We start from the raw sequence: 26,382 nt of genomic DNA, 5'->3' as shown, positions 1-26,382 counted from the left end.
CAGATTCTGTAGTTTCAGAATCACATTTTCCTCTTGCAAAAATGTTTTCTTCTTCCTAATCACAGATTCACAGATTTTAATTTGTTTGCCTGTTGCTGTGTGAAAAACCCATGTGAATAAGGGAAACTAGCTGACTATTGCATAAAAGAGATAAAATTTGCATACTTCTTTGTTAGTTGATAGGATAGTATCATATCAGGAATATTCACAAGGCCTAATAGCCAGGCAGGAAACTGTTCTGCAGTCTGGTATCTTTCGAAAGAGGGGACTCCAAAGTTTAGATGGAATTATGGGTTCTGTTTCAGGGCTATTTGGATTTGGGATGTCCATTTGGAACATGGCAGATCAGAAAAATATAAAATGGAGCATTAACTATTTTGAGCAGCAGACACCGTTTCTAAACCCATAATTCATGGCTACTGGGGAATGATAAATGGTGTAAAATATGCATGACATTACTAAGCTGTTTAACCAAACACAAGTAAAAATTAATTAATTAATCACAGAAAACAATGAAAAAGGGGAAATCATATAGGTAGAGAAATAATTTGCACCGCATATGGGAGATATGTGGTAACTATTTCATTAGGGAATATTGAAAAAGAGAAATTGCCTAATCTTATTAATGATGAGAAATTAGCCAAATGGTATTAGCGTCAGTGTACAACCGAGATTGTCGTGTATTGGCAACAATCATAACAATTCCATTTAGCACAATTCATAATTTGGGGTCAGTGACACAACCTCATAATCAAGGTACATGTTATTCAAAACAGTTGTGCTCAGTGGTGGGTTCCATCTCAATTTCTTTTAAGGTATTATTTCCGATAATGGAACCTGACACTGTAACATTTGATCAGTTGGCTTCTGGCCATTCAGCAGGTTATCTGGAAGACAGCATCTTCAAGGAATGCCTAGGTCTACCTCAGCTAATGGTGCATCACTCAGCAGCACAAATCTGGAGGGCACTGCACACGGCTTGTTGTTCCACTAAAGGATATTGATATGTGTGCAGATGTGTTGTTTTTGACATCCCAATTCCATTACATAGCCATGCTGGCCTGTACCAGATTATTGAGTCAGAAAAGCTAGCTGCTATTGTCTCCTGCCTTGTGACGCTCACCAAATGGTGATGACCAAAGTAAGGGTGACCTGTAATATGGATGGACAGTACTGTGGAGTGACTAATTACAAAACATTTATGTATGGAGACCTCGTTTGTAATGTCACTGCTCCAAATTTCTGCTTTATTTCTCATGAATGTAGCATTATATGGCACACTAATTATGCCTGTTTCAGTCTTTCAAAATGACTCCATGATTCAAAGTAAGCCCCAGCACCAGGCTGAAATTAAAGAAATACATACCAGCTTTAAACATACATATTGAACCACTAATTTTAAATTTAAAAACATTACTGAACTGAAAAGACACTCACACTACCCAGATTAGCAATGACATACGCAAGGCAGAACAAGCACCTCAGCTAGATAAATTACTCATGATAGTGATCTTGAAATAATAATTTCCCACACTTGGATAGAAGTTGCACGTAAAGCTTTGGCTTGTATTACAGGGAGTGTTAGTTTTAATTGTATTAATTATGTGCTGTCGCTTATGCAGTTTGCTAAAACAGTATAAAACTCACATGAATGCTCTCACCTCTGCTTCATATATTCATTTGGCAAAGGTGTCATCCTGATACAATTACCAAAGCCACAAGTGGGGTCCTGTTTGCCAATACATATAAGTTAGATGCAGTATACACCAGGGTAATACGTATTATGCGCGTGCTGTTATTACGGCATAATGACTATAAATTGGGAGATCACGCTGAATTGTACTACGCCTACTCTTACTCTCTTATGCTAAGTATCCCACAATACCTTGTAACAGTACAACTCGGCATTTGGCACAGGGAGACAGGGAACAATATATATTAGTGTTCTACCCTGGTACAGGTAGGGAGTGCCTACATGGCCCAACTAGTTTGGAATGCTGTATTCAAAAACCCAAGAGGGATGCATCATGGAACCAGAAAAATAAGTTGAATTGGTGGGTGGAATCTTAGAGGACATACAGAGGGTTTTAGCTTATAAACAACCCTATTAAAACAGAGGTATTTTTAAGGGTGTATTTTTGGGAAGCAAACCTCCTGTGGAAGGTGAACTGAACACACTGTGAGAAACCACTTCTTGGAAGGATTGGTCATGTATTAGCTCTTTCTTTCCTATACCATATTGTTTGTCTATACACAATAAACTGGCTGAGCTTGGTTATTTGGCCTCTTGAACATTTTTAATATCGAACTCCAAGGGCAGTCAAAACCAGCTGGTTATACATATAAACCAACAAAAGAGAATATAACCTATGGTGATCAGGAAGATCTGTCCATGAGCAGCCACAGAGTGGAGACTGAACTACTCTCACCTCACAGCGAGATGAGGATGCATCAGAAGCAAAATGATGCTAGGAAGCCAGAGCTCAGGTACAGAAGGGAGAGGATAAAAGTGGGGGGTCAGTGAGAGGAACATGATTTTAAACACAATTTGAAGCCAGGTTCTGTACCTCACCTGACCAAAGGAATTCCAGTTGGATACTGTTTGTGAAGGTGGAGCCAAGGACTCCCTCTCTCAATTATGTCTTGTTGGCAGGAGTTCCTTGTAACCAAAGATATGATTGATTGTTTGTTTTGTGATAGCGCCTAGAGGCCCATATCAGGCACCACGCTGGGTGCTGAACAAATACATCATCAGAGACAGTTTCTCCCCGGAAGAGCTTACAAGCTAATCTGAGACAGGATGCAACATGTTAGTGCTCCACAGGAGAGAGGGAAAAGGAAGATACTGAAAACAAAACCAGGTTGTACATAGTTTAATTGCTGCATAACGTATGGCACCACAACTAGATAAATTCAGCAAAAAGTAACAATACACTGAGGCACACCAATGAAAATGGGCAGTTACCTCAAAGAATAGTATCCTGCCACTGAGTCCAGAATAAATACAGACAAAGTGAACAGATTATATAAAATCCTTTTTCCTCTCTTACCGTTGTTAAAGCCGCCCCATACGCAGATGATTCATGTATTGAGTTTGGCAAAACTTTTATGCTTTGTCATGGCAATAAGATAAGTGAAATTGAAAATGAATTGATACACAAAACAGAGGAAAAAATTCTGGCACCAGGTCTGCCGAGCAGATCTCAATTTGGATGATCACCTTTTCCTAAACAAATGGAACCTCCCTTGACACAAATGCTTCACTTCACAGTGGAGTTCAGCACATGCCTCTCTCTTGACATGGCTTCCTAGTGGAGATATGGGGTGAAATCCTGGCTCCATTAAGTCCATAGCAAAACTCCCATTGACCTCAACAGAGCCAGGATTTCACTCATGATATGCTCTAATGATGGCTGTCTGAAAGGACCAGATACTTAAAGATGATATGCATCCTAGAGGAGGACTACAAAGATTACTGGAACCAGTATTTTTCCTGAATCCTTTCATTAACAAGACAGAAGTTAATTTAAATGGTAAGACAAGTGCAGAAAGAAATAAAACCAATGGGGAAAAATACATATTCCAACTACTCATCCAAACCAATTTCGGTTCCAATCAATGCAACAACAGACATTTGACTTTTTTTATACAAGGCAACAAAGTATGCTTCCTACCTAGTCACAATATGCGTCCATATGTTGACGTGCCAAATAAACTGTTCCTTTGCCAACAGACACAAGTTCCCAGACTGCTTCCCACTTACCTGTTGATGGTTATAGATGTCATATTCTCCTGGAGGTGTTGGCACACAAGCACTAGCAAAGATTCTTTTACTTCCGGACTTAGTTCTATAGAGATGAGCTACTTCTGGCTCAGAGCCCAATATGGGCACATTTAACATGTCAGCCACTGCTAAATCATCTTTGTGAGGAAGTCCACCAATGATGTAGGCTTCTTTGCCTTGGATAAGATTTTTTATTCTTTTGATTGTCTTGGGACTGTACTTCAGCTGAGTGGCCAGGCACATGTGATGGCCCTGTATAAAGATAACATTATTCTTGTTAAAAGGTGTTCTTTTCTATTCCATGAACCTAATTTATAATGTTGCACACAATAAATACATTATTAATAGCAGGCTGGGTTATGACCTATCCTGTAGCTTAGCCGTTTAAATTGATAAAAGCTGTAGGGGTGAGGCTCCATAATCGTTCACATCTTTAGTGTGCTGGAAATGGGCTCACTGGGAATAGAACTAATTACTACACATCTGTATTTATTTGATCCATGCGGAATTATCCTTCTGTCAGTCGGCAGAGATGCTGGTGGCTTTTGGATAATAGTGATTCATCTCTGCAACACTTCTGGCATGGTTTAACTCTAAAGCGTCTGCAAAATCAATACAAAAAATGAAGAAAAACCCCTATAGCAGAGAATATATTTCCCCATACAATGCAGCAGCATTTTAAATGATTCTCTGAGAATAAAACATTTTGATTTAGCAAACCTTTCATTGATCACATTAAATTACAGGGGATATACATTTCCATTATGCAGTAGTTTTAATGGCTACAGTCAATTTGACTGCAGAGAAGGAAACAGATTTTTTTTAAAAAGCACAAAGGTTTCAGTTTTTCATTTCTTTTTAAAAATAAAATGTCTGTCTCTGGACAGGCTGTTCATGAGAGACATCACATCATGTAAAATTAAACTAAGAACATCAATCATGGAAGACCGAGTCTTAGGATTAGTTGCTACGACAAATCCTATGCATCCACTGCAAATTACGCAATGTATAAGTTACTTCACTGGAAATATCAATGTACATTCAGAAAGTGAGTAGGACAGTGATGGATGCCGTGCATAGAATATTTCAGACATTTAGCAGGTTAGAGATTGCTACTACACAAGAATGAAGATAACGTTCTAGAACCATATTGAGAAGGAAGTTTTCTTTACAATGAAATTTCATCTACCAGTTTAGGACCCAGTTCTGGAAAGCATTCCTATTTCTTCAACACATGTTTAAATGCTCTCCTTAATAGGGGTGGACTTAAGCATATGTTTAAGTGTTTTCCTGAATGGGTACCTTAAAGGCTATTTTCATTCAAAGTTCTGCAGCCTCCATGATCAGAAAGCAAAGCCTAAATCTTGGACCTGGTGTCAGGGTTGGGAGCATGGTGGAGGTATGATGCTCACCCCCCCAGAAGTGGAGGGAAAGAATGCCTCATGTCACTCAACAGTAAAGTCCCTAGCCTAATGGGGAAACAGTGTGGAGTGCCAAAGAGTGTCCAAGGCTCTCTGTGAAGTTGGTGGACATGATTTGGAGAGGTGTGATCCTCGAAGTTCCCGCAGGAAAATCGAGGGTCTTCAGAGACATAACCAGAGGGAGAGTAGCTAACAAACCTATGTTCCTGAGTTTCCTTTCTTTATTCAGCTTTAAAGCACACTCTTGAAGTTTTGTTAAGTGATATTTGTATTTTTTTCCCCTAGCAGTAGCATGAAAGCAGGACAGAAGGGCCAGCCTGACTGACCAAGGTTCAATTTCCAGTCCTGGTCACTTGCTCCCTGAGGCCAGGAGTGGTGATGCAGGGAAGAGATTTGCTGTGGGTATCTCAATAACAGCTTCTACAGTTAATTAAGGAATGCAGGCAACAGGGTGTAAAATCTCGTTCTTTCTGCCTCAGATAGTGATGTGATAGCCATGACCTGAGGTGCTCAGGGGGAGAAGATATAAAAGCAGGGGGATGTGGGGAATCCTCAGGAATCCAAAAGGGAATAACACAGGAACAATAATTAGCAGACAGAGGAAAAGGCCATTTGTTTTATTATCATGTGTTGACTTGTTTCAAGGACTTGGAGGCTAGATCCTTCCATCCAGATAAGCTCAGCTTGGCATCAGACTCAAAGTGATGAGCAAAGATGGTTCTAAATCACCTGAGCCTGGGGCCAACTGAGGACCACCACAATTTAGAGCAATCTCAGGAAGGCTTTAAATTGCACCTGGCTGCAGTGATTCCCCAAAGGGTCATGCCAGCAACCAGGGATTGTCAGAGCACGAGATTGTTTGAACCACACACCCTTCCTTCCCGAGCCAAGTCTGCCATGCAGCGGGTTAGGGCCAGAGGTGGCACAGTGCCGGCTATGTAGTTATCACCACCCAGTGATTTTCCCGACACCACAATCCCCAGGTAGCAGGTTAAGTCGGTATTAAGGTTGCTATCTGCTGCCAGAGCTGGGACCTGGCTCCTTAATTTCAATCCATACTCAGGACTTTGAGGATACTTCTAGGTAAATTTAAGTACAATGAGAAAAGACATCATCTCATGAACTGAAAGAAAGGTACTCAAAACAAATCTATAAAGGTCTAATCCAGGACTGCTTACGTAGGCAAAACGCTCACTAAACTCACAACTACTGAAGTCACTGATGTTTTGCCTCAGCAAGAGTCCTGCAGTACGCTCAGCAACGCTGTCCCTTCGGTAGGTTTGAGTCTCTTTTTGGACTATATTCCATTGTTTGGTCTTAAAATTGGCCTAACAAGTTTAAAGCTAATGTTACTACAAAACCGACATTAAACACATTTAAAGTTCCACACTCTTTAAAAAAAAGTTCTAAATTGGATTTCACTGCAATAAATACTCTTGAGGAATGAATACTTGACTGGCTGTTCAGCTATAAGGAGCTAAAGTTTGAATAATAGAAATGTTTTTATTGTTACACTTTCCTTAGCGTTATAAATCTACCAAGTGCTAAGTCCCAGACAAACACTGAGAATGGACACTGGGCTACAGACAATGGGGACAGGACTACCTCAACTAAGTCTATAAAACTAAACTGGGATATTTATTTCCAGCAGTCTAACTAGTAGTCTAATCAGTAAAGCTCTTAAACTTGCAATAATATTTCACTGATGGGTACCAGAGCGTTACACGTTATAAAATTTCCAATTTAATTTTACTGCATCCCTCAAGCTGTAGTAATTAGAAGACAAACTCACTGGGAATCTGTTTATAGCTTCAGGGGCGAGAATTTTGAACCTGTCCTGCAGGTCACCCATGTCCTCAGGGTTCCCAGATCTAACAGCTGCCTGCAGACCCAGGAGTTTATTGTAATACTGCAGTAACTCCTCACTCAGATGAAGGGGGCAGATGTAGATGACGTCAACGTTGGCATCTAAAACAAATGGGCACAATGTTCATTATCCGTAGAAAGGTAAACTCCATTGTGAACTGATATCTGATGATTCCTGACCATTTGCTAACAAACAGCTTCCTTAAAAGCATACTGGAAATAAAATGAGATTTGTAATTTCACAAACCTTACTGGTTTAACTGCTTTTCTGTGCTTCAGCATTTCTCTGAAGACAGGTCAGCAACCCAAAGAAATAGCTAGCTTTCACAATTAAGTTTGCAGAACACATTGGGGGTAGAATTTCCAAAGCGTTTCAGGGGGATTGAGCAGCACAACATCAATGGGAATTACGCACTATTTTAAACATGTATCCCATTAACTTCAGTAAATTATAAAACTGAGCTATTAATTCTAGAAAGCTGATGAAACTGCAGTTTCATACTCTGCTTGGATTTTGCATGGCCTGTTCTTATTCTTGCCCCATCCCCGTAAATGCTCACAGTAGGCAGGGCCGTCCCTAGGGGAGTGTGGGGCCCGGGGAGGAAGTGACGAATCCGTCCCTTCTGGGACTGACCGCGCCAGCCAATCGCACCGGCCCATGGGTCCCGCAGAGGCTGAGGGAACTGGGATTGTTTAGTCTGCAGAAGAGAAGACTGAGGGGGGATTTGATAACTGCTTTCAACTACCTGAAAGGGGGTTCCAAAGAGGATGGATCTAGACTGTTCTCAGTGGTAGCAGATGACAGAATGAGGAGTAATGGTCTCCTGTTGCAGTGGGGGAGGTTTAGGTTGGATATTAGGAAAAACTTTTTCACTATTCAACACAGGGTGTTGAAACACTGGAATGCGTTACCTAGGGAGGCGGTGGAATCTCCTTCCTTCGAAGATTTTAAGGTCAGGCTTGACAAAGCCCTGGCTGGGATGATTTAGTTGGGGATTGGTCCTGCTTTGAGCAGGGGGTTGGACTAGATGACCTCCTGAGGTCCCTTCCAACCCTGATATTCTATGATTCTATCATTTGCCGTACCCAAGGGACGACTCTGACAGTAGGATGGCATTATTAACTTCTGCAGACCAAACAGGCGTGCAGATTGGCCTGTTAAATACCAAATCTGAGTTCATGCATGTAAAACAAGCTGGTCTGAAAGGCTGCATGTGCAAACACTTAGGTGTGAAAAACTGCCACACAACTGTTGGTGCTACTTTGGAAAAATTTGACCCAGTGTGTTTTTTTCTAAAACATTAATATTAGACATTGATGAGTTAACAGGCCTCATAACATCAATGCAGTGTGCTGCCGTGAAAAGCACTTTGAGATCTACAAATGAAAAAAAGGACTGATAAGGTCTGATCCAACTCCCATTGAAGTCAATTGTCTTGTCTTCACTGGGAGTTGGCCTGAGCCCTAAAAGTGCCAACAATGATTATTATTACATCAAGATGAAATTTAAGAAGGTGCAGGAACTAAATCTAGTGGAAAAGGCGGTAAGAAGGAAAACCTAATTTCATAGGTTTCAGAGTAGCAGCTGTGTTAGTCTGTATTCGCAAAAAGAAAAGGAGGACTTGTCACCTTAGAGACTAACCAATTTATTTGAGCATAAAAGACTTGGAATAAAATATTCCACTCATTTACTTCACTGTGGTGCAGCTACTGCAGGAAGACAGCACATGCTAAAAAAAATACATTTATAGTGCTCAACTGGTGTACAAAAAAATGACATGAGCTGAGGATCTAGCCCATTATCTAAGCTCTGTGTGCACATAAAAAGAATGCATAAAATTCATTACCACATAATTTCAAAAGGTAATGACAATGACGAGAACAGTCCATTTGGTCTTTGGTCAATATTCAATATCACTTTCAGTCACTCTTGAAAATTTACCAACCTGGGCACACAATCTGCTCACTTGCCCTTGCGCTGACAATGAAAAAGCTACTGATATTGCAACACCCTGTCAAAAAGTTACTTGCCCAGGGTAAAGTGAGTGAGCAGAATTTTGCGAGGCTGAATTAAAGACTGGGACTCTCCCAGCAATAGCTATCAAGATCTCATTTAGACATAAGCTGAAATGCATAGGGAGACTGTAGCTAATATCTGATTATATTAGTGTAAAGAAACATTCTTGATACTCTAAAGAAACCATTAAACCAATGTGGTAAGAATCTGTGCTCTTCTGTTGGGCACAAATTAAGCATCTGATATATGATTATCAATAAACTCTATGTGTTTTACCCCTTCTTTCAGTTTCCGCTTATTTTCATTCTCAGACACCCAAATAAGTCTTTTCCTGTGGTAAGTACTAATATTTGTCTAATCTAGTATTTACAGTGGAGTGGATGACTTCTCTGGGTTAAACACAATTTTAAAAAGTATTTGGTCCTTTTCTACACTACAGTTTACAATTCCGTTAGTTGCTAAAGAATGATTGCAAACTGTAGTGAAAACAAGGCCAATGAAATGGCCCCACCCAAAATCCTGGCCAATTTAAAACCACTGCTGGGAAAACATATATTTACCAATAGACTGTACAGTATGGTGCAACTCACTGAAAAGGACAGGTGGCTTCTGGAGTTAGATTGTAATCTTATAAACTCCCATGCAAATGAATACGGCGTAACTGTGGAGAAAGCACTTCTCTGGTTTTGAGAGACCCTTCCACTTTGCAGAAGTAAGCACTAAGGCCCTGGTCCTACAGACACTTGCACATAACTTTGTGCATGTGATTAGCCCACTGAACTCCATGGGAGTACTTATGTACTCAAGTTACTCCAGTGCCAAAGTGTTTGTCGGATCAGAGCCGATATCTGAACACAGCAGATCAGCTGAATGTTTGGACACGAGTTGCAATGTCCTATTTCTGTCTAATGGCCCCGTTCCCCAAGTCCTTGCCAATGTGAAACTATTCACATGAAAAGGGGCTGCAGGATTGGACCTTATCTTTATTTAAATTTATGATTCTATATAAATGATTTTAATAAGGAAGAATTAAACAGGTTTAGAATAGGATTAGCTTTGAAGGGAATACTGTCAACTTGACTTTTTTTTTTAATTAATACTAAAAAAAAAAGTTTTTTTGGTAAAGCACACTTTAATAGTATGTTCTGCACCTTTGGGCTTTTTAAAAATATGTTAAAATATTTAGGATTTTTTCTGCTCCCCTGTTTATGTTTAGAAGGGTCTTTTGGGGGATAAACGGGGCATTGAGCAACATCATCCAACATGCTCAAGACCACCCCCTTTGGCCCCCTCCCCTCTCCCTCTGCTGACTATTCACTTTCAACCTCAGCTTTGCTGCTGCTGTTTCTGGTAAACAAGTTCATGCAGACCACATAGGGCAGAAAAAGTGCTGTCAAATGCACAAAGTAAATAAAGGGGAAAAAAGAGAAAAAATTAAAAAAAAAAATATCTCTGATCTCCTTCAGTTGTAATCATAGGGTTTATTTCTAGGTTATTTATTGCAAGGACCAAAATTCTCCGATGGAAATGCAATTATATGAAGGTGAGAAGAAACCATTCGATCATCAAGATTGACTCCTATACGACGCATTGATGTTCTTCCTTTCAGTTTCTAACAAACAATGTAGATGTAACAAATCTATCTTTAAAAAGCTCCAAAAAATAAAAACCAACTGTAATATGGAGAAACAACATTAGTGCCTAGATAATATATAAAGGCAATTACATTATTATTTTAGGCTACTGTAAATTTCTGGATCTAACATTTTTGTTACAAAGTTACTAAATGGCATTTATGAAATAATAATGACACTGAAATATATATGAATCATGTAAAGTATGTCATTCCAGGGAGCCAACAACATTGGTCATTGACAAATTAATATTCTTCATTGCTTTGTTTAAAGGAGAACTGTCATGCTGGGAAAAACTTTCAAATGTATGTTTCTTGTCTCATTTGCTAATTTAAAAAATTGGTTTAAATAAAGGTTTACTCTTTCCCAGCATATCTTCTCTCTTAACGTGATCCTGAATGCATAACTGGCACTACCGAATTATAAAACAGATTCTGTGGAGTGCTGAGCACCCCAGTCTGACAAGAAATGCTCAGCACCATGCAGAATCAGATCATCTTACTTCACTGCAGAATCAAAAATAACAAGTATGTTTTATGAACATCTCACAGAGCAGTAAATGGCATAAAGGACCGATCAAGTACTGAAAAGTGCTTTTGAGTTTAGATGCTCTCTGCATTCAAGATTACTACAGCAAGAAACTCTCCCTCATCCATGCTCTTTTCCTTAAAAATGAGAGACAAACAACAACAAAGATGTAGGCAGCTGACTGCACTTACTATACCTAGTATGTCACACAGCCTCCCCATCTGCAAATTCTGCTGAAGAGCAAAATCAGGAGCAGTCTCACGAATGCATTGGGAATACCCTAAAAAGAAAATAAGGTACCAACATCTATTAATAAAACCCCTCATCTCATGTATATTTCAAAGAGATCAGATTCTAGATAAGCTAATTACATTTTTCCTTTAAAAGTCATTGTATAAAATATATTTTATAGTTATTCTACCCCTAAGAATTAAATCCTTATTTATTTAAAATAAATAGTCTGAAATACAAAACGCAGAGCACAATTCTGCTCCGATTCAAGTCAAAAACAAAACTGCTGCTGATATAACTGAGAGGAGAATTAGGCCGATAAAATGCATGCCAAGAAGCTGATTATGCTACTAGAAACTTCAATCTATTTATTTTTATTATTTTTTTTTCTTTTATTAATGCAGTAAAACTCCCAGTACCAGGATCATGGAAGCACACTGAGGATTTGTGACATGCAAATTTGTGACATGCATCATGCAAGGATGAAAGTTTAATGCATTGTGAGAAATGCAGCGTATGCTCAAATTCCAGAGGTGTAGTTTACTGGGTTTTGGTATGCATAGCTCCTATGCAATATTTTTTAAACGTTAGCTCAGATTCATTCTTGACTGACAGCCTGATTTAGGCTAAATACCTTGCTGTCTGAAGCAAGGATTTGCTGATACTGTGCACAAAAGAAAATACATGCACCAAACAGGAGGAACAAAAAACAAAACAAACAAACAAATAAATAAATAAAAGCCGCTCATTTTTAGTACTAGTGGAAACCCTACTGAGAGTATATTTTTGCGATGCCAATTTTCAGGAAAATATGATAAATTTGGACTTTTGGCCTCTTTAGTGAACCTACAATTTCCTCATGTCTCCCTCTACCGCAACTATATTTTATAGAAACAGTTGAAGTGAGGCATTTAACGTTCAAACCTGACAGTCCTATAAAAGGTTTTCAATCCTTTTGTTTACTTACGACTTCTCTGAATGGAGGCCTTCTGAACGAAGTGTGTTCTACCAACTAAATACACATGATATCACATGTCTGAATTTAATTAGCCATTTTTGTTATTGGACAGGAGCGACATCATACCTATGTAAAATGAGATTTTTAAAGAGGGACTGCAGTATTAAACCTTGTAGAGCGTTATAACCCCAAAATACATGCAAGTGTCTATTTTGTTTGGGTTTGTGCATGTTGCTGTTATGTTTTTTCAACAGTAGAGAAAAGTCAGTGCCATCACAATTAAGTAAGGATCCCTTCTGATCAAGCAGGTCCATTCTATCAGCACATTTTCCTTCAAACAAAGATAAAAGGCAACAAAAAATGCCTCATTAAAAAAGGCACCCAGAGTACAACCCCAATGACATCTGATCACTTTGTTCCAGAGGATGTAGTGTATGGATGACTAACAACCTGTCTGGGCTAGGATTATCTATTTGAAGGGCAGATTTCGGACTGATTATATCCTCACCTTCTAAAAGGCTTCTGTAAATGACATGTTTAGAGTGACTATAATCTCTAATTGTGTAGATTTTAAAATTTAGCTAATCCTAAATGAACCTGCTAGAAAAAATATTCTAATAAAAACATAAGATCAATTGCTAATAGAGGCAGTTGTTGCTGAATCAATAGGATGTGCAGTCTAATACCCAGCGTTTGACATATACTCTTAAGTGATCTGTTAACAAGATCTGGTAACATGAAGATGTTACAGTTTTCCATACATCTGCACATGGAGAGCCATCTGTTATGACTACAATTTGCTTAAATACTGAAGTATTAAATTTTGGTAAGAGAACAGCATTAGTAGATTTGCAAAGGGTACTGCTATTGCACCTTTTCCTTTTTTTATTATAAGGAATTTGTTTTTGATCAGAGAATTAGTGATGAGTAACCAGCAGCATTCTCAAAGGGTATGTCAGTGCTGTTCTGTATGTATGTCCATGATCTATAGAAGCAATGCCCCAAAGGAAATACCGAGAAATTAAATTCTAAAAAGATTTAGTCCATAAATTTCAAAGGCAACCACAAATTGCCAGTGCCTCAACTTGAGACACACACAGCTTCATTTTGAGTGGTCCTGCGCACCCACAGCTGCCATTAACTTAAAACTGCACTTGTGAATGGTCAGCACCTCTCAATGTCAGTCTCAACTGAGGCACTCAAAATTAGTGGATGCTTCTGAAAATCTTGGCCTCAATCTCATGAAAAACTAAATTTTACAACCCCCCCTGTGACGTCAGCATAGGGAAACTGAGGCATAGATAAATTAAATAATTTGCCCAAGTCACATAATAAATCAGTCGTAGAGCAGGGATTATAATCCACGTTCCTGACACCCTCTCATGTTTCTAATACATTAACTCTGGTGCTTAATAATTCCTAAATTTTAGACACAGGAAACAGACAACTGGTTTCCAAGCACTGTATTGTACATATGAAAATAGTTTAGTATTTAGGGAACATACTTTGGCAGAAAAATTGTATTAATATTGTCATTTTGACAATGCACAATTATTTTAAACGGCAAATATTTAATTTTAGCTATGGAACAAATTTCAATAACTTTTACATTGATGTAGTTCTCCAAATGCACTAAATCAGCTACAATATGTAATTTTCTAAAATTAGTTACCTAAATACCAATGACATATGTCATGTCACAAACAAATTGTGTGAAATCTTCACGCCATTGAAGTCAATAGCAAAATTCCAGTTTCACACATTGTGTCCCACGCACCTACCAGCTAACAGCATGCACTACACCAACGGTAAGTCCTGGCACCTGTTATATGCTCGGCTGTTGATACTACTCATTAAAGAAGCCTCTTTCAGTTCCACCTGTTGCAGCTTCAATCAGCTTCACAGTATCACAGAATCATAGAAATGTAGGGCTGGACAGGACCTAGAGAAGTCATCAAGTCCAGCCTCTGCACTGTGGCAGAACCAAATAAACCTAGATCACCCCTGAAATGGTGTTTGTCCAACCTGTTTTTAAAAACCTCCAATGATGAGGATTCCACAGCACCCTTGGAATCCTATACCAGAGTTTAACTAAACTTATAGTAAGAAAGTTTTCCACAATATCTACCCTAAATCTCCCTTGCTACAGATAAAGTCCATTACTTCTTGTCCTATCTACAATGGAAATAGAGAACAATTGATCACTGTCCTCTTTATAACGGCCCACAGTTAATTTACATATGATTACATTTGCAGTCAGTGTGCTGTGAATGTACCGTGTACTTCCAATTTTGATATGTGCAGTTATGCATTTGTTTTAGGTCTAACTAATACTTTGGGCAGCTGGGTTTTGTTTGAAATGTTCATGCAATTACAGAATCTCTGACTATGAGCTCAAGCCATAACCATAGATCTTCTTTTGAGTCACAGAATCATGACTTTGGATGGTGTATAGTGACAGCATGGGTAGATAATGCTTCCAATTGTAGCTGAAATCAATGATTTGGTAATATTTTGGTCTCCCAAACCTGCAGCTTATCAGAGCTTGGTGATATGACCTTTCACTCACATTCAGCATCAATCCACCATAATGTGTCAATGGCTGAGCTGGACTGTAGAAAAGCTCAATCTCTTAGAGCGAGAATTGTGGATTTCCAAGTGCAATGTGTGATTATGTTACCAAAAGAACACTGAGGGTCTGCTTCTCTAAAACCAGCTTCAGACCAATATAGCTCCATTGACTTCAATGGAGTTACTCCCAATTTACACTGGGGTAATTGAAAAGAGAGTCAGAGAAAATGGGGAGTAGAAGGTAATAGTAAAGGGACTACCTTTGCCTCCCCATCTCAGCCCCTGCCAGAACTCACTAGCCTTTCTAAATATGTTTTGTGGGTCCCCATTAGTGCCTGGCCCCAGCAAACAACCCATAACACCTTTCAGAATTGCCTTTTAAAATAAAAGCAGTGGTATGAAGCACGGAGGTGGCAAAGACAAAACAGTGTCAGAAAGTTGGGGTTGTGTTTTTTTCCCTGCAGAAAAAAGAGGGAAGAAAGACAGCTGGAGTTTAACCAGCTGATAGTGCCTAATATATTGGTCACATGTGCTAAAACATATTTCTAATTTGCCCAATATACTTGGCATATTTACTTTGAAGTACTAGTATGCGTTGAAACACCGTTTTCTAAAAGAACATGAGAGTTGCACAGGAGTTGCACTCACATGCAACAGAGAGAAGGGGTTAAAATGGGGAGGAGGTAGTGAGGAGGGGGAGGGAGAGAAGGAACACAGGAGAAAGCGACAATAACCATATATTATGCAAAGTTTCTGCAGAGCAATGTTACTGAGTGGAGCAGTAATTTTATTAGGAAATAATGCCACAGTGGCTCTGTGTTGTAATAAGCAGCTCTTCTTGTAATAAGATAAACCATAATTCAAGAACTAGAATATCTTACTGCAATTATATATACTTTTTTTTTTTTTAATATTTACATGTTAATTTAATGAAGATGATACTAAATTCTCAGTGGATAATTACAGTCCATTAATGTTTTTGCTTGAAATCATATTAAAGATCAGAAAAGTTACCCCAAATTTTACACCAGTGTAAGTGCAAATGGAATTTGACCTAGAGTCAGGTCAAATTAAGCCCCAAATTTAATTTTTGCAAAAATGATAAAAAGAAGGTTCTATAATTTTAAAACAATCCAATTAAAAGAGTTATATAAAAATAATAAACATTCTCCAACAGTATTTGCAACTGAAATATTGCAGCACTGAATTAAAGCATTAGAATTTGAAAGTGAAATTGACTTGAAAATGACTATAAACAAAAGTGAAACTGACTAGCCTGTTTTCACTATATTAACAAAGAGAAATGCAAAAAGTAACAACCTGTTTAAATAATGAAAGTTAGATTAGATTTTTAAAATCCAGTTTTAATAAAACAAGGCTTTGTTATTAGTAAAATTAATATAGAAATTTGTTCCTTAAAAAACTATAATTTTTAACTTGACAGTGTCTCTTTAACCAATCATCTCACTTAATATTTCCCTTAGTCATGTGCAGAGAATGGATACTTGTAATGGTCCTGAAACATTCTTCAAACTGAAAAAAGTTGAGAAATTCACAATTAACAATGTGGCCTGATTTCAAGGGAGTTCCACCTGTGTGAGAAGAGATTCAGGTTTTGATACTCAGGTGAAATTCTGGCTTCAATGAAGTCCATTGGAATTCAACAGAGCTAGGATTTAGTCCTCCATTCTTAACTAACTATACTGCAAAGAAAAAATATTGTTTGGGAAAAATACTTTGTCAAACATGCACTTCTTAGTGCTCAGCAGTTGTGTTCCAACTTTAGTGTTACTTAGACATATTTTTATGTTGATATGACTCAATTCCTTTGAGAAAATTCCTGTTGAAGTCAGTTGGAATTTTGTGTGAGTAAGTAGCGTTGAGTAGGGCCATAATGTTTTAGAGATACGTTTATCTTCAGATTATAAAATGCATATTATTAGTTCAAAGAGTAGTGTAGCCTCTTGTGTAAACATCTAATCAAGTTTATTTATTCCAATGCTCAATTAGGTCAAAAAGAGGAGTTGTTTTGATATCTTGGCTACAAGAAATTAGCAGTGTTTTTCACAACAGGTATTTTACAGTACTTGTCAGAGCAAAACAACAATCAGAGAAGATCTTCTGATAAATTACAGTGACAGTAACTGGAAATGCCTTAGTGATGGATGAAAAACCTAATGAAAATATCTTTGAAAAAACAAACACATGCAGAGAAGCATATTTAAAAATGTCAAATGTTCTCATTTTATTTAATTTTATTATATACTTGAAAGGGGCTTAGTTCATAGAACTGAAAAGCCTTCATGTTTTCAGTTTTTAAAATGTAAACTATGTTTAAAGCTCTGTTTGTGTCAATCTGGTCAGCTTCCAGATATTTTATATTTGAATATCTCAAAAGCAACTCAACTTTTTTAAAAATTCTGTTTTCAATCTGAATCTCTTATAAAAGAAAAAAAAAAGTACAAAGCTTTTATTCTAACTTTCAACATGGACAAAAATGCTTATAGGAAACTAAAATATATCTAAAAAACCTGAATTCTGTAGCAGAAGTCTCAATGCAGTTGCATATATTTACAGCAAATAAACATGAATACACTTGATTACAATACCTTAAGAATCCCTATTTTGATTGACATAATTTTAATATATCCTTCGTTTGGTAGTTATATATACCTGGTTATTTTCTAAGAAAACATTTGAACTCATAATAAAATGTACCTAATACAGACTATTTATTTTTTTTAAAGAGAGAAGATTCCTATCTAGAGCCCGAATCATATAACTTCTTACATGCATGCAGACTGCTGCATACAATAAGTTGCAGGATAAGGGGCTAGACACTAGGTCAAATGCCAAATGAAAATGGAATCCCTATTTAGTTTAAACACGTCATCAGGAGATTCTAAATATTTTCAATTATATCTGTACATTTTGCTGGAAGTTAACAGGGTCATTTGAGTACCAGGGACATTTCACTTTAAAAAAAGAGTTTTTAAAGTTTGTCTATTTTTATAATACCAAAGTCTTTATAATTTTTATAATACCAAAGTTTTGAAAACAACTTGAAAAGCATTTGTTGCTTAGCAATATTGCTGACATTTGAGTTTACAGATCTACTTAACAATTGTTTTTCTTCTATAACTGATCTCCCTCCCAATTCCCATTTTCATTTGGTTCAAAACCATTTGAATTTAAATATTATTTTTAAATGTTCATGATTTTAAATTAGAGTTCTGATAAATGATTTAATCTGGCATATAAATTTACGTGAGAATTTAAGATCAATGTGCAAATAAAACAGTGGTTCATAGGCTATATATTTATGTTAACATAATTTGCAAAACTATCTTCTCATAAAAATCAAAGGATATATATTCCATAAATATGAGAGACAGAACTTGTAACAGTTTTCATTAATTCAAATCTAAGCCAATTCAATTCATGAAATCCTAACTCTCTAAGGTCAATTAATTTGCTATGAAAGCGTAGAAAATAAATCAAATCACAAACATTTTGACAGCAATTCATGTTTTAAGAGATTATTGGTGCATTTTGGAAATTCCCAAGAAATCATATTCTATAATTTCTAAACAACTACATTTGGCCACCGCTTTGCAGAAAACAGCTTTTAAGTTCCCCAATTCATAAATGTAATTAAATAATTACATTAGTGCTAATTAACATGAAACTGCAGATTATTTAAGCGCAAAAAACACTATTCAACTTCTTAATTATTCTTGTTCACACAGCATTTCCTTTTGCTCAGGCGCCCTAGGTGCAAATAAAGCATCCCATCTGCTCGTAATTAGAACTAAATAATTTCAGAGAATGTAGCTTATCATTTTGACTGCACATTTGATTAAAAACAGTGTACAAGCAATACCCTGGCTTATTGCTGTAACAGCAACAACATACATAGGCACACGTTCTGCTATCATTAAAGAAGACTGAAAACATTATCTGTTATTTCAGGGGGAAAAAATACAACTTTTTAGTTCATTTCATACAGATGAAAGCGAATTACAGCAAATCACCTCTCCACTGAATAGCGGCCTCCACATAATGACTTTATTTGCTTAATCCCCAAATTAAACGCCATTTCGAGCGAGGGCCCTGTGTTATTACTCTCATCATGTTGAGAACATTTTCCTGCCGAGACCAATTTGAATAAAACAAGGGGCCTTCCTTGAACTCAATCAAGGAGTCATAATGTGGTGGGTAATAGAGGTTGCTGATAGATTTGCAGGCAAAAGTGTTATACCTAATGATGGGATATGGATAATAGTCCTCCTGGAGGTCCTGATGCGATTCCAGTTGGCTGCCAGATGCTAAAAATCAAGAAGAGCATTGATCAGTGACAGGAAGCTGTAGTGGATTCATCTAGTCAAACTTCAGCTGTTTTTCCACTGTACAGTTAAGCCAGGCATAAATTATATTAATTGATTTAATTACATACTTAAAACATCTTCCCCAATTAATTTAATTAGGTGGCTACATGAAGCTACTGGCAGGGGAAGATTAGAGGCTGCTCACTTAATTAACAGAATATGAATGAAAAAAAAAGAAAGCAAACATAAATGAAATTGTGAGCACTAATTAAAAGGCTGTCTACAAACTTAAATACTTTCTGACAAAGTGGTGACAGCAATGTAGACAAGAGAGGGATTTTTTTCCAGCCAATTTACTGCCACAAGGTATATATTGGGAGCTACGGTAATGCAGTTAAAACATTGATTTTCTGACAGAACTACCAAAGTCAAAGTGAAGGGACATTTTCCATAGAAAAATTGCAACAGATTCTGCAGCCACAAAGGCTGAATCACTGATGAAGGATGAAATATGATGCTCGGACAAATGTACAGTTAAAGGGAAAAAAATGGAAACAGCTTATTGCGATTACTCAAGCAAGAGATGTTTAGGACAGAAGTGCTGCTGTAGCAGCTGGCAGCACTGCACACCTTGGCCCTGATGTAAAAATTCTCCAGGTGTCTCTGACGTGATTCCTTCAGGGTCTTTTTTACATGTGCCATGTGACTATGCAAGAGCCAAGAAATGGCAATCACACCTGATGCCCACTGCTGCTGCCTGAAATGGATATAGGCTTTTCTGTCCGTATAGCGCCTCCATGTTGCTTGGATCCTTGTGGCAGCCATTTCAGTACCATGTTGCCCTTTGTATCTCTGGCCAGGTTGATTTAAGATCCTTTTCACAGTTGTCCGGTTCTTTATCACCGACAGAAGGTCATCTCTGGTAGGCCTCTGGTTAAGTTCAAAGTCCGATATGAGCTCCATCAATTTCTTACCCTTTATTATAGCCAATGGTACAGCGTAGTCCTTGAGTAGTTTCTCAACATGTTCCAAGAAAGAAAGAATACTTCCCCAGGATAAACAACAGTGCTGCTTGAATGCCAGGAAATCTGGAGCCTTATGATCTATAGTGCCATTGTAAATAGTTATATCATAGTCCAAAAACGTATTCTGTAAAGGCTGAGGTGGCATCATATGTGGGCTCTGTGGAAAGAGAGCACAGCCACAGATTAAAAGTAATTGCAGCTACTTATAAATGAGTGGTCAAGACATACTACCATTTTATCATTTACTACACAACTGTGGGAAATTATGGATCCAGAAATGTATTCCTCATATTGATTTAACATATACATGTCATAAGCACAAAGGCGGGCCCATATATACTTTAAAACTCATTACCAGAAAAGTACCTTAGGGGACACGCAAGACTATTAACATTTTTATAGAAATATATTAGGTGCTCATGGGAACTATGCTTGATCTTATCATATATAAAATAAAGCTCTACAGTAACTCTGATATGGTCAGCTGATCCCACAATCTGTATGATTTACCAGACGACAGCCTTCCAGCATTGTTATCTCATTCATAAGATGTCCACCAATCCTGAGAGAATGGATAACATCCTCTGTTACACGCTTACCAGAGGCAGCACTCTCATCTCCCAAAACTACTTTTAGCAAGACTCACCACTTCTGAATCCTACCAGAACTCTTGTCTCCACTGGAGACTTCAGCCAGGTCACCAGTTTTAGCTTTTGCTACAACTTTACTTATTTCAAGGGACTTTTTTGCAGGATTATTTTTACTGATATTATCTCATTAATTTTCCAGCCTTATTCACCAAGCTTGATTTTTCCTTTTAATTTCTCATCTGAGCCATGGCATCGATCAGCACGCGAATGATACAAAAGTCTTAAAAGCCCAAGCAAAACTCCAAGCCCTGATTGGTAAACAACACTGTAATTCAGGTGCATGTAAAGGGAAGGAAATGTCCCTTATGCATAGATACCAAGAACAACCATCAAGCCTCAAGTAATAACTGAAATCAGCCACGCAGGCTCAGACTCTCCTAGAGCTGCATGTGAGACATTCTGTTTGCCTATCTGAACAATGCAAGAATTATAAGAGAGACACTTCAGCAAACTGGCACTAGAGGAAATCATTCTATTTACTTCCTTGGCTTTGGCCTGATTCAGTGGTCCCGGATCATGTCTTAAACAATCTTTGATTAAGACAGTAATGAAAACCTACATGATAAAACCTTGTTGTCACCAATGCTTAAATACCTTTGGCTGAGGGGAAGCACAATTTATCAACTCCAGCCCTTGAGCTGGTTGTGTCCATAATCGCTTTGATTTCTTAGCTGAAGCCATGGAGCTGCTGGATGGAGGTGGAGCAATGCTACCTTTGTTTGAGCAATATGAGTCATCGGGACCCCTCTGTGAGTCTGGAAAGATGTCTGTACCAGCAAAGTCCACCTTGCTACCAATCCCTCCTGTACCAATAGAATAATGCAATGTAAGGTTTTACTACTAAAAAGAAACACCATACAATCAAAATAAAGTGCAATTTCACTGGTAGAAATTGGCCCAGAAGCTATCTTACTTTATTTTGATGTCCAAATAGGTTGCTATTTCCAAAAGATGTAATCCAAATATTAAGTTTTGACCAAACCAGTAATATTTTGGGAGGAAAGTACTAATGATATAACTTTGTCATCAAATACTAATAAAAGCCTAACAGACTGAAGGACAATTACAGATTTGCTATCACAGATGCTGGTATCAGGTTACAGAAAACCGCAGAAATTTTTAATATACATTTTCTAAAGCTAGTGTACCAGCCAACAGTTTTTCCACTTTCCATAATATATTAAAGCACCTAATCAGTGTAGACTATATCACTCCTGAAATGTTTGTCACTTTTATTGCATGTGATTCCATGCCACTGCCACGATAACTCACAGCCCTTGGTTTCATTTTTTGGTCATGTCCATCCATCATGAAACCTTTCAAATCCAAAGCAACTGCTGTTGACTCACTGGTAGACTTGATCATTCCTGCCGTAGGGACCTCAGCCTTTCTATACGGACTTATGCAGCAAGAGAACACTAGTTTTGTGTAGATTCTGTATTCCACAGTTCAGGTCTGGTGTATTTTGGTAGCACTCCTCCTCTGAGTAACTCTCTGATTTTCCTCTAGTTGAGATAGCCAGACACACAGCTCCTTCCAGTGTCTTGGCAAAATCCATTCCCAATCAGATAGCATAAGTCAAGGTTGAATCATGGGCTTTACTCACTACTGAGAACTGAGGGCCAGATTTCAAAGGTATTTAGGCATCTACAAATGCAGATAAGCGTCTAGTAGGATTTTCAGGAGTGTCCTAGTACTGAACTCCTGTTGAAAACTTGGAACTCCAGCCTCAAGAGTGCATCTGAATATAAACTCTGTTGGCTTTGGGGGAGCCTGGAGTAGGGCACAACAGTTGTGCCCCATGATTCCCCAACCGGCAAGCTCTTTTCCAATACATTCACACATCAGATAAGCAGCCTGGATTTGGCCCCTAATCAAAATCTATGGGAGCTGGGGGGCCTGGATGTTTTTGAAAATCCCGGTAAATGCCTATCTGCACTGTTAGATGCCTAAATACCTTTAAAACCTGGCCCTGAGTTCACTGCTTCAGCAGCTCTCTTAAGAGAAAACAAGAGCCTGGGGAATAGAAGGGAAAGTTCAGAATTTAACTGATTAGCATTATCAATCCTTTATCCTTACCTACAGGTGGCTTCTTGCGCTGTTTGCGAAATTCATGGAGAGGAGCTGCTTTGGGTACAACAGGAGGTGACTCAAGTGTAATCTTTGCTGCTGGTGGGATTAGCCTTCGCTCAATTAGATTCAGAATACCTAGAAAATGAAAAACCCTGCTGAACAATGTATATTTAATTTCTTGTTTTATAAAGTTACATGGATCATCTCAGGTTACCTAAAGAAAAATGTTTCACTCTCTTTAAAGGCCTTGTAGCTATTCTTTCTCCAATCACGAAAGACAAGATGTTGTCAATTAGTAATTGTAAAGAAAGAAATTAGATAGAGATTAAGACAAGCCTTTTTGTTTGCTTTAATGAATTCTTCCTCAAGCCAATTGGAACTAGAGGAGCAGTGGTGATCTTTATATGACAAATTCAAGGAAGGCAAACTTTGCCTATAAATAGTGACATACAAATGAAATTTATACTGTACTGGGGCAGTATTATAAACAGGAATTATATGTTTGTGAAATGGCAGGTTTGAGGTACATGTAGTAGAACTACTGAAAAGAAAGACTTGTAAATTACACTGTAATTGCGGCTATGGAATTATTACAAATGATTTGATCCATTTTCTAAATAATCCAAATGCAGCTCCAGTTACAGTCCTGGGGCAACTTCAGGCCCTTTTATTCTGAAGAAACAGGCATTCATAGTGGCCACTTATTTTGATCTTGGTGCAACCACACAGAAAGTCTTCACAGATTTTTCTTTCCAGCAGCAACAAAACTCTGTTTAAGAAGTGGATCGCTGGCTTACAGAAAGCATGTGCTTAATAAACCAACGATGTCCCTTAAATGAACTCTGTTGGTTCTGGGGGAGTCTAGCATAGGGTACAACAGTTGTGCCTCAAGGTTCTCCAACTGGCAAGCTCTTCTCCCATAAATCCATTCACGGGATAAGCAGCCAGGATTTGGCCCTTACCCTTTACTGATGATGATAATGCTTTTCAGTTCTCTTATCAAAGAATCTCAATGCACATTACAAACATTAAATAATGAAGTCTCACAATATTCCTGTGCAGCAGATATTATTATGCCAGTCTGTAAAATGGAGAAGAGTAGAGACGCTAAGTGGCTTGCACAAGGCAGACAAGGTCTTGACTCTCAGCAGACAACATTGCCTTCTTAGAGCTCAGTATTTCATCTTGTTGGCTTAAAAATGACAGGAGTAGGCATCTATGACTGACCTTTCCTTGCATCCCTTTCTAATATAGGTAACGGAGCATCCATCTGATGAGAGGCAGGCAAAGCCGAGAGGTTACCAACTGTAGGGCCTTTCACTATCTTCTGAGTGCATACCTAAAAACCGACAGAATGATCCTTTAGTAAACCATATTCCTGGTTTTGCAAAGAACTCAGTTTTCTACTTGCATAAAGCTAAATAATAAATACAATTTCTGCTATGAACAGTTTCATTAAGGTTTAATAATGTAACAGTACGGGCACTGATTTTACTGCTTATGAACATGCTGCACTATTGTCTACTGTCATTAGTGTATGTAATTTAAAATAAAGTTAATTAAATCCAATCAATGTCTTGCAATTTCTGCTACACAAAGTCAGTGTACTAGTTAATAAAGGAACTGCAAGGACTTTGCTCAATTTTAATGACTATATCATAAACATAGTATCTCTTGACAGAGCAGGCTTTGAATACAGGAAACATGTACACATGCCATGTACTGGAAAGGAAAGGAAGCAGGAGATAGTAGTTGGAAATATGTAAATAGATCCAAAGCAAATTCACTGCACAGAATATTATTGGATTTACGGTATACGTAACTATTTGTAATCAGTGAACATTAATTACTATAGGATGATGGAGTCTGAAGGTACCTTAAAGATAAAGCCTGCATCTTCTAAGTGCCGGTGTGAAGGCACCGTGTTCACGCACACATAATCCTCACATGGCAGTGACATTATAGCTATTATGATAAGTATCCCATATATGGAGCATTGCACAGTGGAAAGAACAGATTTCATAATCTTACATGACTATATACACACACACATACTCAACATCACTAACCATTTTGCCTCCCTCTTCAGGTATCATACACATTTTCCATTTCGCACTGGTAAGGATACATCTTGCTATACACTACGGGCCAGATATTGCCATTCTGTGCGCACCAATCCCACCTGAAGCAAATGAGTGTTCAGAGAGGGGAGCAAATGAGCCTCTGATATTGTGCGTGCAACTGTAGGCATGCACTTACTTTGTGCTATTAAACATCACAAATATCCTGATTTGTGACCATAAAACAGATGCTTGCCTATTTCTGCACATGCAAAATTGAACATGCAAACTCAGAGGCCAAGGTTATAACTGGCACTCACATGGAGAAAGACAATACAAGTTGGTCTGATATCTGATCACAGATTTGACAATTATTATTTTCAGGACTAAATTATCACATCTTTGGTCACAAGTCAAGAAAAATGTCAAAGCAAATAGCTGTAATGATGAAAGAGGGAAGGAGAGAAAGAAAGTGCTTTCTAATCTGTTTTAATTTAACATTGTTTCATACCACTGTTCTAAAAATCTGCTGTAATGTTTCAGAATAGAAGATTCAATTTCTAATTATTGGTGAGTTCTATCAATATAAATATAGAAATATCTCCATATGAATGGCTATTGTGAAAGGGTGATATAAAGTGATTTAAAAAACCTCTTAAATACACTACATGTTCTGAGATGTTATTGCAGGTGGATTGGGAGGAATCTATCAAGGAGACAGGAAGATAGTACTGAACATAAAGCCTGAATAATAATGTATGTTGTAGAATCCACTACCTGAAACCCCATGGGTTGTGTTCCCTTCCATACATTACATATCTGAAAACTGCGGTTTATGAGCTTCTTAGGGACAACAATTTAATTAAGTTTGTGAAAAACTTCCCCTTCTTTTGTGAACTCCAGTTTATCCAAATAAATTCCATGTTGCCTGTTCCATTTGGATAAATGGGGCTCTGCTTTATAACTATAAAAACAAAGCTCCAGATCCTCAGCTAGTTTAAATCATGATAGCTCAATTGACTTCAATGGGGCCATGACAATTTACACCAATTGGGGATCTGGCCAAAAGACAGTAAAACCACATCAGCAGAAAATGGCACTGCCTGATTGATTCTAGGGCCAGTAAGGCACAGGTAAATCTAGGGAGTCAAGAAAGTCAGTTTACTATTCTCAACCATCTTGGAGAAGTAAAAGGCAAGCCTGACAGTTCTGAGGCATACAGCACAGTTTATCCAG

General features: G+C 37.9%; 1 protein-coding gene across 1 annotated transcript in view; it reads right to left on the bottom strand.

The window, feature by feature from the left end:
• Nucleotides 1–24,419, bottom strand: part of IQCH (IQ motif containing H) — an 80,358-nt gene extending 55,939 nt beyond the window's left edge. The window contains exons 1-7 of the mRNA XM_077828105.1: nt 24,314–24,419; nt 23,093–23,221; nt 21,608–21,816; nt 19,969–20,520; nt 19,272–19,338; nt 11,447–11,530; nt 6,998–7,173 (exon numbers count right to left, since the gene is read on the bottom strand). Of these exons, the coding sequence (XP_077684231.1) occupies nt 6,998–7,173; nt 11,447–11,530; nt 19,272–19,338; nt 19,969–20,520; nt 21,608–21,816; nt 23,093–23,221; nt 24,314–24,356 (1,260 nt within the window). The 5' untranslated portion in view covers nt 24,357–24,419. The remainder of the gene's footprint in view (nt 1–6,997; nt 7,174–11,446; nt 11,531–19,271; nt 19,339–19,968; nt 20,521–21,607; nt 21,817–23,092; nt 23,222–24,313) is intronic.
• Between the last annotated feature and the right edge of the window lie 1,963 nt (nt 24,420–26,382).

This window comes from Eretmochelys imbricata, chromosome 10 (assembly GCF_965152235.1).
Source record: "Eretmochelys imbricata isolate rEreImb1 chromosome 10, rEreImb1.hap1, whole genome shotgun sequence".
NCBI lineage: Eukaryota > Metazoa > Chordata > Testudines > Cheloniidae > Eretmochelys > Eretmochelys imbricata.
Note: the sequence above shows the minus strand (reverse complement) of the source record. Positions and strands in the feature narration are given on the sequence as shown.